Source organism: Octopus bimaculoides, chromosome 25 (assembly GCF_046866305.1).
Source record: "Octopus bimaculoides isolate indiv1 chromosome 25, ASM4686630v1, whole genome shotgun sequence".
Classification (NCBI taxonomy): Eukaryota; Metazoa; Mollusca; class Cephalopoda; order Octopoda; family Octopodidae; genus Octopus; species Octopus bimaculoides.
The window spans coordinates 23,145,502-23,160,818 of NC_142952.1; the positions used below are offsets into that span (position 1 = coordinate 23,145,502).

General features: G+C 38.9%; 1 protein-coding gene across 2 annotated transcripts in view; it reads left to right on the plus strand.

The window, feature by feature from the left end:
• LOC106872917 (uncharacterized) overlaps positions 1-8,618 on the plus strand; it is a 150,926-nt gene extending 142,308 nt beyond the window's left edge. For both annotated transcript variants that reach the window (XM_014920095.3, XM_014920093.3), the window contains 2 exons: positions 5,573-5,823; positions 7,215-8,618. In XM_014920095.3, the coding sequence (XP_014775581.1) occupies positions 5,573-5,823; positions 7,215-7,360 (397 nt within the window). In that variant the 3' untranslated portion in view covers positions 7,361-8,618. The remainder of the gene's footprint in view (positions 1-5,572; positions 5,824-7,214) is intronic.
• Positions 8,619-15,317: the final 6,699 nt, after the last annotated feature.

The following is a 15,317-nucleotide window of genomic DNA, read 5'->3' on the forward strand; positions in this document are numbered from 1 at the left end:
GAGGTAGACAGGGCTATTAGACAAAAGAAACAGGCTTGGAAGGACTGGAAGAACGGTGGTAGCAGGGAATTGTACCAATGTGCCAGAAGGGAGGCTAGGCGACAGGTTTATTTAGCCAGAGGGGAAGCAGATAAGGAAAGATTTGCCAATGTTCTGCGCCGTGAGGACCAAAGACTCGAGGTATTTCGTGTTGCAAGACAGTGTAGGAGAGAGAATAGTGATGTTGTAGGAGAGAAATGTGTTCGCATGGATGATGGTACGCTTGCACTAAATGAGGATGCAAAGAAAGAGGTCTGGAGATGCCACTACGATAGATTGCTTAATAAAGAGAATGAATGGGAGAAAGAGAGCCTGCCGTATGTCGACCCAATAGAGGGACCAGCTATCCGAGTTGATAGTACCAGGGTAGATAAAGCAATTAAGAGTATGAAGACCGGGAAAGCCCCCGGCCCATCAGGAATCACTGCAGAGATGCTCAAAATATCTGGCAGTGTTGGCTATAGCCTAGTCACCCGTATTACGAACCAGGTGATACACGAAGGAGTCATACCCAATGACTGGTGTAGCAGCATCATAGTCAACTGCTACAAAGGTAAAGGTGACGCTTTAGATACAAATAATTACAGAGGCATCAAGCTGTTAGATCAGGTTATGAAAGTTACAGAGAGGGTCATAGCCCAACTAATTAGGGAGCGAATCAATTTAGATGAGATGCAGTTTGGGTTCATGCCAGGTAAAAGCACTACTGATGCCTTATTTCTAGTGAGACAGTTGCAGAAGAAACACCGAGCTAAGGATAAACCTCTGTACCTGGCTTTCGTTGACATGGAGAAAGCCTTTGACAGGGTCCCCCGATCCCTTATCTGGTGGTCAATGAGGAAACTTGGGATAGAAGAATGGTTAGTGAGAGCTGTGCGAGCCATGTACAGAGATGCTGCCAGTAAGGTGAGGGTTGGAAATGAGTACAGCAATGAATTCCGGGTAGAGGTAGGGGTCCACCAAGGTTCCGTCCTCAGCCCCCTCTTATTTATCATAGTCCTCCAGGCAATCACAGAGGAGTTCAAGACAGGTTGCCCCTGGGAGCTCCTCTATGCTGATGACCTTGCCCTAATTGCGGAGTCACTATCAGAACTAGAGGAGAAGTTTCAGGTGTGGAAGCAAGGTCTAGAATTGAAGGGCCTTAGAGTCAACCTAGCTAAAACCAAAATCCTAATAAGTAGGAAGGTAGATAAAACACAAACCCCTTCAGGTAGATGGCCCTGCTCAGTATGTAGAAAAGGAGTAGGTAGTAACTCTATAAGATGTACCCGGTGCAAGCTATGGACACATAAGAGGTGCAGCAACATCAAAGGCAGGTTAACTAGCAAGTTAGTTTTTGTTTGTGGCAGATGTTCAGGTGCAATAAAGACTGTAAACAAATAGGAAACAACTTCTATCTCATTCCAGGGTGAAAAACTAGAGGTAGTCGATAGCTTCCGCTATCTGGGCGACCAAATTAGTAGTGGGGGTGGGTGTGCTGAAAGTGTAGCTGCTAGAATAAGAATAGCCTGGGCAAAGTTTAGAGAGCTCTTACCCCTGCTGGCGACAAAGGGACTCTCACTCAGAGTAAAAGGCAGACTGTATGACGCATGCGTACGAACAGCCATGCTACATGGCAGTGAAACATGGGCTGTAACTGCTGAGGACATACGTAAGCTCGCAAGGAATGAAGCCAGTATGCTCCGTTGGATGTGTAATGTCAATGTGAATACCCGTCAGAGTGTAAGTATCTTGAGAGAAAAGCTGAACATTAGAAGCATCAGTTGTGGTGTGCAAGAGAGACGATTGCGCTGGTATGGACATGTGGTGAGAATGGATGAGGATAGCTGCGTGAAAAAGTGCCACACCCTAACAGTTGAGGGAACCCGTGGAAGAGGTAGGCCCAGGAAGACCTGGGCTGAGGTGGTGAGGCAAGACCTTCGTACATTGGGCCTCACCGAGGCGATGACTACTGACCGAGACCTTTGGAAATGTACTGTGCGTGAGAAGACCCGGCAAGCCAAGTAAGATCGTTGCCAGTGCCCCTGGACTGGTTCTTGTGCGGGTGGCACATGAGATGCACCATTTTGAGCGTGGCCGTTGCCAGTACCGCCTGACTGGCTCCCGTAGGATTTTCGAGCGAGATCGTTGCCAGTGCCCCTGGACTGGCTTGTGCGGGTGGCACATAAAAGACACCATTTCGAGCGTGGCCGTTTTCATGCGGGTGACACGTAAAAGCACCCACTACACTTTCTGAGTGGTTGGCATTAGGAAGGGCATCCAGCTGTAGAAACTCTGCCAAATTAGACTGGAGTCTGGTGTTGCCATCCGGTTTCACCAGTCCTCAGTCAAATCGTCCAACCCATGCTAGCATGGAAAGCGGACGTTAAACGATGATGATGATGATGATGATGAATGGGAGGAAGATAGTAGTGATTCCTTCTATTGCTCTGAAGATGATGGTGAAAGTGATTGACAGTTTAGGTTCTGTGTCATCAGGTGATGAAGATACTCAAAAACAATTATCTGCAAGCCACTCAATTATGAATGAGCAATTATGGTTCTAGTGACAGACAATAAGTTTGGCATTCTAATCCTCTTACTCAAGCAGCAGTAAGAACTTCATCTTGCAATATTGTGCGCCAAGAATGTGGATCATCCTGTTTTGCCAAAAGATCTTGCAATAGCATTGAAACATGTTTTACTATCTTTATGCGCCGTGGACAAATGTTGAAGATCAGGTTGTTTACAAAGATAAATGGAGGGAAATTGATCGCTCTGAACTAAAGAAATTTATTGGACTGATTATTCTTATGGGCGTTTATAAATCTAAACGTGAAAATGTCACACAGTTATGGAGTGAAGAAAATGACTGTCCAATATTCAACAGAATTATGAGCTGGGGAAGATTTCAACAGATTTTACAAGTGTTGCATTTTGATGATGCTAGTGCAATAAGAAAAGAGAGAAGTGATGATAAATTGGAGCCCATAAGAGAAGTATTTGAAATGTGGGATCAGAATTTGCAAGATGGATATGTTCCAAGTTCAAGCATGACACTTGATGAACAATTAGTTTCATTCAGAGGGTGCTGCCCATTCTGGGTATATATTCCTTCAAAACCAGAGAAATATGGAATTAAAATTTCAGCAATATGTGACAGTGAAATATCTTACGTTTGGAAAATGCAAGTCTACACTGGAAAAGACCCAGTAAAAGGGAAAGTGACAAATCAAGGTTCAAGAGTTGTTGAAGTCCTAGTAAAAGAACTTGAAAATACTGGTCACAATATAACTTTAGATAATTTTTTTACAAGTCTAGGATTGGCTCCAAAGCTGCTTAGCAAGAAAACTACTTTAGTTGGAACAATTAGAGAGAACAGAGCTGAACTTCCGAGTGCTTTCACAAATGGAAAAGAAACATAAATCAAACAGCACAATATTTGGATTTCAAAAGGATTCTATGATTCTACCTTATTTGTTCTACGAAAAATGATGTATTCACACTTATGAGTATAATGCACTCTCAGCCTTCAATTGATTCAAAAAGTGCTGAAAATAAACCTGAAGTTACAACAAAACAAGGAGTAGTAGATACCCTAGATAAGATGGTAAGGATACACACTTGCAAAAGAATGACTCGGAGATGGCCTATGGTTATATTCTACAACATGATTGATATACGTGCAGTGAATGCAATTTTTAAAGTTTATAATATATTCTGTAAGCTGTATTTTTTTAATTAAAATTTGTTAGAAACAGTAATTCTTCATTCACCTGATAGCATATATAATGTAGCTAAGAAATAGTGATAGTTTGGATAAAATTTAATTAAAAGAAAAATATTGGGTCTATTGGACCCAGTTGGTAGTTAGTGACATACATTTCCTCTGGTAGACCAAGGGTTAAATACATTAAAAATAAATTAATATACTTTTTTATTGAATTGGTTGCCATCACTAACCAGAAAAATGTGTTTGGTGAGCATTAGCAAGAACATTGACATTTGGTTGGAGATTAGTGAGTTTTAGTCATAAGTCATTATGCTCTTCCAGGTTCTGTCTGTTCTTCTGCTTTGTTAGAACTGCATTTGCATGGCTAGTTCAACCACTGCACTAAGCTTGGGGTATTTTGTAGCAGTATTTACACTGCTCCAATAGTCACTGAGGCTTTTACTTCTGAACAATGATTTAGCTCTGAGATCCATAATGTCTGCATTTTCTATTTCCAAACCAAACAGGGTAACAATCCAGTCAGGTACATGAATTTTCTCCAGATCTTCAGCAATTTTGCTATTCAACTTTAAAATGTTTGGTGAGGAAATGACCAGTGAGTGGTCAGCTCAAAAATAGTTTAAACGATTTTGCAGTGGAGACCTGAGCCTTGAAGATTGTGAGCATAGTGGATGCTTGTCTGTCATCGATGACGGTCAATTAAAGACCATCATCGAGAACTGGCAAAAGAAGTTCAAGTTGACCAGAAAACTGCCTGCAACCATTTGCATGCAATCAGAAAATCAGAAAAGCATGACAAATGGGTACCACACAATTTGAATAAAAATCAGAAAATTCGCAGATATGAAATTTGTTCATCGCTTCTTCTCCATAACCAGGCTGATCCATTTCTCGACCATATTGTAACTTGTGATGAAAAGTGGATTCAGTACAATAGCAAAAGCATTTTAGTCCAACGCAGTGGTTGGACAAAAATGAAGCACCAAAGACTTTCTCTAAACCTGAGCTCTTCAAGAAGAAGGTTATGGTGACTATTTGGTGGTGTGCTGCTGGACTCGTCCACTATAACTTCTTAAAACCTGGAAAAACCATTACTGCAGAAACATATTGCCATGAAATTGCCAAAATGAATGAAAAACTGCTACTCCTCCATCCAAGACTGGTCAACAGAAAATATTTTAACTTGTTTGATGAAAATATTTGATGAACATGTTTGAGGAAGTTTGATGAAAATGTTTGATTAAAACGTTGAATGAAAATATTGGAAGATATTTGAGGAAAATATTTTATGAAAATATTTGATGTCAATGTTGTATAAGGTTGTTTAATGAAAAAGTTTCATGAAAATGTTTGATGGATGCGCCAGTTGAACTGGTTTAATGAATGTGTTTAGTGAAGATGTTTGATTTAGAGGTTTGATGAAGATATTTGATAAAAACGTTTAATTTATTTATTTTTGTCCTTTATTCTTGTTTTGAGAAGAAACCTAACTTCAAGCAACGTTTTAGAAATATCTTCTAAATCATGTAAAGTATATAGGAGGTGCAAATTTTGATTCTGTACCCCTCAAAAATTTTAAGGGGTGCATGTGCACCACCTACACCTCCTGTTCCCAGGCCCTTGTTTGAGACATGGCCAGAGTCCAATGACTGAAACAGTAACAAAAACTAAATGAGGAAACTAAACACCTGGTATGTACCAGAGTTATTTCTATAGTTTATATACTTTACCCCTTCTCCATTGAATTTGTGACCATGTCCCTAAATGTAAGATTATTGTAGATGTGTTGTTGATGTATTGTCTTTCAACCTTTGCCATCAGGTCTCCTGCAACTGGATATGTCTGCAAACGAAATCCGTGCAAACTGGAAGATAAACTGTGCATGATAAACAAGACCCGTACCATAGGCTGGGAATTCATATCTATCCCTTCTCATCCTGAGGTGCTGGAGGAACCCATGATGTTGCTAATGATACAAACCAAGGGATACAAATACTACCCAAACTTATTGCTGACCCTCAGTCATGGTAATGAAGACGCATATTTCAGTGCTGCTATAAATAACTCAAATGGTAAGAAGAAAACTGTTGTTGTTGTTGTTGTTATCATGGTTGCCATTCGACATTTGATAGTTTCAGGCAGATTTCTACTGCATCACCTCTATGTTGCTGGGGTCTGTGCAGCATTGTGAGTTCTTTTTTGTTGTTGGGGAAATGCAAACTCTTCCTGGTATTGTATTGTTTTGTTATGGGGTCTGGTTGCAATTTTTTTGTGTATCAGTGTTTGTATAGTGTGTTGTGCATGTCATGCGAGTTGTGTTCTTCTGTTGGGTATCCAACCTGTGGAGTGCATATAGTGGTGATTGTTTGTTTTATTGGATATTTACTGTGTAGAGTATGTGGTTGTGGCTGGTTTTATTTGTGTAGAATGTGGGCTGTTCCAAGCAGGGAAACTTTTTGAATAGTGTGCAAGTGTTGAGTGTCCAAGTGTAGCTTCTATGTTTTTTTTTTTTATTATTATTATTATTATTATTATTATATTTTAAAAAGGATTGACGTAACTCTTCACAAAGGTAAACAGCCAAGATGAAGAGCATGATTCGATTGTAATAGATATTTTATTGGTTGAACGATATTCCAAAATATCGTTCAACCAATAAAATTCAACTATTACAATCAAATCACACTCTTCATCTTGATTATTATTATTATTATTATTATTATTATTATTATTATTATTATTATTATTATTATTATTATTATTATTATTATTATTATTAAGGCAGTGAGCTGGCAGAATCATTAGCATGCCAAGCAAAATGCTTGGCAGCATTTCATGTCTTTACATTCTGAGTTCAAATTCTGCCAAGGTTGATTTTGCCTTTCATTCTTTCTGGGTCATAAAATAATGACCAATTGAGCACTTGAGCCCTCTCCTCCAAATCTCAGACCTTACGCCTATTGTACAAAAGGATCATATAGAAAGTGAAAGTAGAGAGGTAAGTGCTGCTTCCTGCAATTATGTTAAAAGAATGGGCCCATTCTAAACATGCACATGTAGATCGACGTTAAATGACAAGAAGGCACTCTTTTTGTATCATATTGTCCTGCACTGTCTGCAATCTTTTATATGAACCCTCAGTAAAGATTATTATTATTATTATTATTATTATTATTATTTAATTGACTCTTGTACTATGAAGACATCCTTTGGATTTTTCCATTCAAAACATATTTTATTTCAAACATTACCAAATGAAATTTCTTCTAAATAGAAATATAATTAGCAAAGAAACCATGCCACAGCAGACAGTTGGAGTCTGGACAGCTTCTTGCTAGCCAGCTCCATGTCAAACCGTCCAACCCATGCCAGCATGGAAAGCAGATGTTAAACGATGATGATAACTTCAGTATGTTTTTCTCAATTTCTAAAATTGTTGTTACTTTCTCTTTTGTATTTTCAGGTGCTTTATATTTGATAAAACCAATTCTTGGACCTCTAGAATTTTTAATTACTCTGGTACTGGAAAATCACAGTGAGAATCCACATCTGCTCATCACCCGCCATATCACCTTTGTCAGTATTCATGTATCAGAATATACATTCTGATAGCTAAATCAGCAGACAGAGATACAGAAGAGGACCAATTCTACAGCAATACAATTACCGGTGCTAAACACAAGACTACTAATTCTACATTTTTTTTTCTATATTTACTGATATAAGAATTCCAGTGATGACCAGTCCTTCAATTAACAATATATATATATACATATATATGTATATATATATATATATATGGCTGGAGGATGGATAGATGTTTATGTGTGTGTTTGTATGTATATCTGTGTGTATATGTATTTGTATGCATGTATATGTATATAGTGACACTTCAATTTAATGGACGAATAGGGGAAAGGTGTGTGTATTAAGTGAAAGGTAATGTGTATATGAGTGTGTGTGTGTGCGTGTCAGTATATGTATATATGTATGTGATGATGACAGTTTTTTTTCTTGTCTGAAGATCCTGAGGAAGAGTAGCAAGCCCCTACTTAGGGGCTAGGCAAACTAATCCTTGAACAACAGATTCCGGCACACTTGGGGCAAATGTGTAGTCTTTGGTCAGATAGCGGTCAGGACAATGACTCATTCCTTCTTTGGCCTTTCTCATCCATCACTGTTGCTCCAACCTTCTCAAAATTTATCTGAATCTCATTGTTCTCAATGAGAATGAGTGCTCAACACTACACTGGTGGATAAAGATTCTTTATTTGTGCATTAAGACTGCCATTAATCTCATAGTTATTCCAGCCTATAGAGAAATCAGTGTTTGTTTCCGGAGACAAAGACCACTTTTTCTGTGATGGGCTTGAATAATAGTTGAGGTGTTCCTTAACATGAAACAAAGGCTAGCTTTAATACACAAAAAAAGAATTTATATACATATATATATACATATACACATGCACACACAATGACCCCTTACATTAATAAACTAATAGGGGGGAGATGTGTCTAATACAGTCAAAAGTCCGTTAAATTGAAAGGAACCTAAACGGCTATTGTTTCATAGCTTTTAATGTAAAGAAATGCTTTACGCAACTGCCCAACATAAAATTAAAATTAAATTATAATAAAGAATTTTTTATACGACTGAGAAAGACTGAGACCAAAGCGGAGCCTTTTCCATTCAACACAAAACACCTTTTTTTTTTTCTGTTACAGACAACAAACCAAAGCAAGACATAAATTTACTCAGACTAACAATACCTAACAGGACAGAACTAACTTCTTTTATTTCATGAAATAATTGATGAAATATTGATGATTCAACTAATAAATAATACAAGAAGAAAAGAAAAAAGTATTCTACAATTTGTTTTCTTTCTCCAGCCTCTCCATTTTCTCCATTCTTTCTTCTTCTCTTTGCATATCACTTGAAACACCTGATTCACTTCTGTTTCTTCCTTTCACATCTAAACCTTCCTTGTACACTTCTTTGTTTGTGTTTTTGCTTTATATTTATGCCCTTTTTAAAGAAGTGCCTTCACTTGCCTAACACTGCATACTTTGTTTGCCTCAATTTTCTCTCTTTTTAATTGTGTATGCAGACATAGTGTACAGAAGGGGATGATAATCCAAGCTGTGCCCTTGCGAAGTAGATCCGCACATTCCAGTAATCAAATGCATGTAGGTGTTTTATTTTGAATAAGAAAGTCATACACACTGAAGGTGCAGGTGTGGCTCTATGGTAAGAAGTTTGCTTCCCAACCACTTAGTTCTAGGTTCAGTCCCATTGCATGGCAGCTTGGGCAAGTGTCTTCTGCTATGGCCTCATTTCAACCAGAGCTTTGTGAATAGAGTTTGTGGATGAAGGCTCAAAGAGGTCCATCACATTTGTGTGTGTGTGTGTGTGTGTGCGTGCATGTCCCCCACTACCGCTTAACAACTGGGGTTAGTATATTAGTGTTTCCATGACTTGGCAAGAATAAATGTTGGGCTTTGAGAAATGGGTGCTGGGATTGATTGATTCAACTGAAAGTTCTTCATGGCATGCCCTAGCCTAATGACTAAAATAAGTAAAAGAAATTAGTTGAAAGTCCTGGTAAATCACAATGTTTGCAGAGTAAGTATATATTAAAAGGTAAACTGGGAAATTTGGTATAGAACCAGTCTGACACATGTGCTTCTTTCATGTTCAGCCTTCTTTGATGTTTTAGCCTGCAAACATAAAGTTCCTCCCCTCCGGTTTCAAAGGCTTGCAAGCTGTACGGTAACATGGAAAAAGCACCAGTGTACACTAGTGATATGGCTGATGTGAGGAAGGGCATCCAACCAGAGAAACCGTGCCAAAGTATACATTGAAGGGTGATGCAGTTCTAGGACTTGTCACATTATGTCAAACAATCAACCCATGCCATCATGAGATACAGGAATTAAATGATGATGATGATGATGGTATATAAATGTGTGTGTGTGTGTGTGTGTGTGCGTACGTGTGTGCATATATATATATATATCAACATTATCAACCACACGTATTCAATGTCTGTGTTTTGCTTGTTTCACAGTATGCTGTGCATAGTGCTAATTTAAATTTTGTAGCTATATAATGCTATTTAAAAACCTGGAACCATCCATATCATTATTGCTATTATTATCAATTACTTATATTCACTACGGATAATATTAGCAATAATAATATCTTTCAAGTATATATATAGAGAGAGAGAGAGGGGGGGAGAAAGAGAGTGGATGTGTTTGTGAAGTGATGTACAGATATTGTATATTTAGAATAATAAAGTAGTCAGAATAAATATATATATAATCATCCAACATTCTGACTACCTTATCCAAAATATATATATGTGTGTGTGTGCGTATGTGTATACATACATGTATATATACATATATACACACACACACACACATTGGGGCAAGCGAAAGCAAAATCATGATGGAACCTGTGCCCAGTGTCGCCTTCCTGGCACTTGTGCCGGTGGCATGTGTAAAGACATTTGAACAAGAACGTTTCCAGTGCCGCTGGACTGGCTCCTGTGCAGGTGGCATGTAAAATACACCATTTTGAGCATGGCCGTTGCCAGTACCCCCTGACTGGCCTTCGTGCCGGTCGTATGTAAAAGCATCCACTACACTCTCAGAGTGGTTGGCATTAGGAAGGGCATCCAGCTGTAGAAACTCTGCCAAATCAGATTGGAGCCTGGTGTAGCCATCTGGTTCACCAGTCCTCAGTCAAATCGTCCAACCCATGCTAGCATGGAAAGCAGACGTTAAACGATGATGATGATGATGATATATATATATAAATATATATATATATACATATATATATATATATATATATATATATATATATATATATATATATATATATATGTATATATATGTGTAGATATATATATATATATATATATAATAATACAAAGAATATATATACATGTATACACACATATATGTACATACTTACATCTACATGTGTATATACATGCATATCAGGGTACAGGACGTTAGAACAATAAACTACAGACAACGGAACGAACACATAGGAAAACGGAAAGCCCCTTGGAATATCCCTTCATCAGCTGTCTCTATTCTATCTAGACGTTTCGAAGACCAGATGTATATATATATATATGTGTATATATATACATATATATATATAAACCCATGCTAGCATGGAAAGCGGACGTTAAACGATGATGATGATATATATATATATATATATATATATATACGCACACACAAATATATATACATATACTCTTTTACTCTTTTACTCTTTTACTTGTTTCAGTCATTTGACTGTGGCCATGCTGGAGCACAGCCTTTAGTCGAGCAAATCGACCCCAGGACTTTGTAAGCCTAGTACTTATTCTATCGGTCTCTTTTGCTGAACTGCTAAGTGACGAGGACATAAACACACCAGCATCGTTTGTCAAGCAATGCTAGGGGGACAAACAGACACACAAACACACACATATACATATATATATACATATATACGACGGGCTTCTTTCAGTTTCTGCCTACCAAATCCACTCAAAAGGCTTCGGTCGGCCCGAGGCTATAGTAGAAGACATTTGCCCAAGATGCCTCGCAGTGGGACTGAACCCGGGACCATGTGGTTGGTAAGCAAGCTACTTACCACACAGCCACTCCTGCGCCTATATATATATATATATATAAATATATATATATATATATATATATATATATATATATATATATATATATATATATATATATATATATATATATATATATATATATATATATATATATATATATATATATATATATATATATATATATATATATATATATATATATATATATATATATATATATATATATATAAATATATATATATATATATATATATATATATATATAGTTCAAAAACACAATAACAAAATAACAAAAAAACAACAAAGTGAGGACGTGATATGGATAGTATTATTGGACGCTCAGGAAAGGAAAGAGAGAGTGTGTATGATGTTTCGGGCGTAGCCCTTCGTCGGAAAGATGGAAAGTTCGGAGAATGGAAGAACGGAGAGCAAGTAAGAGAGGTTTTTTGTGGGTTGCAAGCATTGTGGGGGAAAAAAAGAAAGAAAACGGCGAAGAAGGGACTGAAGATGTTGGGTGAAGGAGTGAAGGTCAGGCATGGTGAGAGGATGTGAATGTCGGTGTGGGTGTTATTAGTGGCGAGACAAGGGAAGGACGAGAAAGGTAGAAGGAGAACAGATAAAGGTGAAACAAGTCGAAAAAAGTGGAAAAAAGTGTAAATATATATATATATATATATATATATATATATATATATAAAACAATATATATATATATATATATATATATATATATATATATTCTTTAAAAGATCATGGGTAAGGCCAGTAAATGCAAGGTAAATCACAAATAATTGAATTTGTGTAGACTTACCTTGTATTCAATATTTCGGGGTTATGACCCCATTTTCAAGAAATTGACAAATGTTGCTGATGTGTGTGTGTGGAGTGGACATGCGCAGAAGGGTGTTGCTATAGTGACCTGGTTGCTATAGCAACACCCTTCTGCGCATGTCCACTCACACACACATCGGCAACATTTGTTAATTTCTTGAAAATGGAGTCATTACCCCGAAATATTGAATACAAGGTAAGTCTACACTAATTCACATATTTGTTTTCTTGTGATTTACCTTGCACTTACTTCACATTCTTTTGGCCTTACCCATGATCTTTTATACAATATATTCTGCACAATACTTCACAGTAATTATTCCACACACATATACCACCCATCTCTCCCCTCCCCCACCTCCTGCTCCGACTCCTACTTCTTTGTAAGTCTCTTCACCTCTCTTCATACTTCTCTCCACTCCCACTTCTCTTCACCCCTACTCTTTCTCTCCTCTCTCTTACTCTCTCTCACTCTCTTCTCTCGTACTCCCCCTCTCTCACTCTTACTCTCTACACTCTTACTCTCCTACTCTCTACACTCTTACTCTCTCACCCTTACTCTCTCACTCTCTTCCCCTCTCTCTCACTCTCTTTCTCTTCCTTTCTTTCTCCCCCCCATACCCCTCTTCCCTCTCTCTCACTCTCTTTCTCCCCCCATACCCACCTTCCCCTCTTTCTCCCCCCATACCCACCTTCCCCCTCTCTCAACCCCCCTTCCCTCTCTTATACCCACCCTCTCTCCTCTCTTCCTCTCCCCTCCCATACCCATCTTCCCCCTCTCTTACATCCACCTTCCCCTTCTCCCTCCTCGTCAACACCCCCTCATAAGCTCATCCCACCACACCCCAACACACTCCTACTCTACCTTCCCACTCCACCCCATCCAATTCCTTACACCCACCACCCACCCTTACCCACATACCCCACCCTACCCACAGACCCCTACCTCTACCCCACACTCCACCCATGCCTTCCCCACCTCCCAACACCCTCACATCACACCACACCAATACCCTCGCATCACACCATGCACACCACACCAATACCCTCACATCACACCATGCACACACTACAACTGACCAACTACTTTCTCCCTTTCTCCCTTCCCCCATTTTCACACTACATACATCAAGATCACCAGCAGTCTACCTCCCACACACAGCCCCTCGTTCCCGATCACCGTTTGTTATCTCCCCCTTTCTTAGCTCTCCTGAAATAAGAATTTCTAACTTCCAGTCAGCCATTGTTATGATCGGCCATTATTATGATTGACCGTTGACTGAACACTATTCAATTTTTTTTCTCCGTGTTTTTCTCCTTGTCTCCGTATTCTTTCTGTTGAAGAGCGTAGCTCGAAACGTCAAAGACTTTCCGTATTCCCGAGCGTCATACTAATATATACTTTTGTTATTTACACCACCTGTCCTCGTCTGTTGTTATTTTTTGTATATTCTCCCAGCTATTACAAGGGAGATAATCATTTCATCCTAATATGAAGCAGAATTATAAATTTGAAATTGAATTTAGGGAATTATTCACAAAACGGAGCGTGGGATTCATTTTTTTATTTACTTATTATGAAGTTCTTAAAGTTTCTCATCACTTTAGAAATTATCAGTATGACATAACCTGTGACTTATTAATTAAACATTTTATGGAGTGAGACATTTCATTAAAGAGGGAAATAATTACAGTCTAGAGAAAATTCAAGGATTCTGCTTTTTTTGCTTTTTCTCTCTTCATAGATGTCTTTAGCAATTGAGAGAAAAAAAGAGTGAACACACCAATACCAGTTGTCAAGTGGTGGTGGGAGACACACACACATAAGAAAAGACACACACACATATGAAACGCACACACACAAACATATATATATATATAAATATATCATCATCATCATCATCATCGTTTAACGTCCGCTTTCCATGCTAGCATGGGTTGGACGATTTGACTGAGGACTGGTGAAACCGGATGGCAACACCAGGCTCCAGTCTAATTTGGCAGAGTTTCTACAGCTGGATGCCCTTCCTAACGCCAACCACTCAGAGAGTGTAGTGGGTGCTTTTACGTGTCACCCGCACGAAAACGGCCACGCTCGAAATGGTGTCTTTTATGTGCCACCCGCACAAGCCAGTCCAGGGGCACTGGCAACGATCTCGCTCGAAAATCCTACGGGAGCCAGTCAGGCGGTACTGGCAACGGCCACGCTCAAAATGGTGCATCTCATGTGCCACCCGCACAAGAGCCAGTCCAGGGGCACTGGCAACGATCTTACTTGGCTTGCCGGGTCTTCTCACGCACAGCACATTTCCAAAGGTCTCGGTCAGTAGTCATCGCCTCGGTGAGGCCCAATGTACGAAGGTCTTGCCTCACCACCTCAGCCCAGGTCTTCCTGGGCCTACCTCTTCCACGGGTTCCCTCAACTGTTAGGGTGTGGCACTTTTTCACGCAGCTATCCTCATCCATTCTCACCACATGTCCATACCAGCGCAATCGTCTCTCTTGCACGCCACAACTGATGCTTCTAATGTTCAGCTTTTCTCTCAAGATACTTACACTCTGATGGGTATTCACATTGACATTACACATCCAACGGAGCATACTGGCTTCATTCCTTGCGAGCTTACGTATGTCCTCAGCAGTTACAGCCCATGTTTCACTGCCATGTAGCATGGCTGTTCGTACGCATGCGTCATACAGTCTGCCTTTTACTCTGAGTGAGAGTCATTTGACAACCATTGTTGGTTTGTTTATGTCTGTAACTTAGTGGTTTGGCAAAAGGTACTGATAGAATATTGAAAATAAAAGTACTGGAGTTGATTTGTTCAACTAAAACTCTTCCCAGCATGATTGCAGTCCAATGACTGAAACAAGTAAAAGATTAAAAATCCAAGAAACCCAGTGATGGTCCATGCCGAAGAAAAAAAAAACCCACTCTATGCTTTGATGCACTAAAAACCATTTTTCACAAATATGTGCTGCTAAAATTGGGATATATCTAATATGGATGTGCAGCTTTTATGCCATCAAATACAGCAATAATAGTTGTAAAATGAGATAAATTTGTGTAAATCATAAGAATTTTG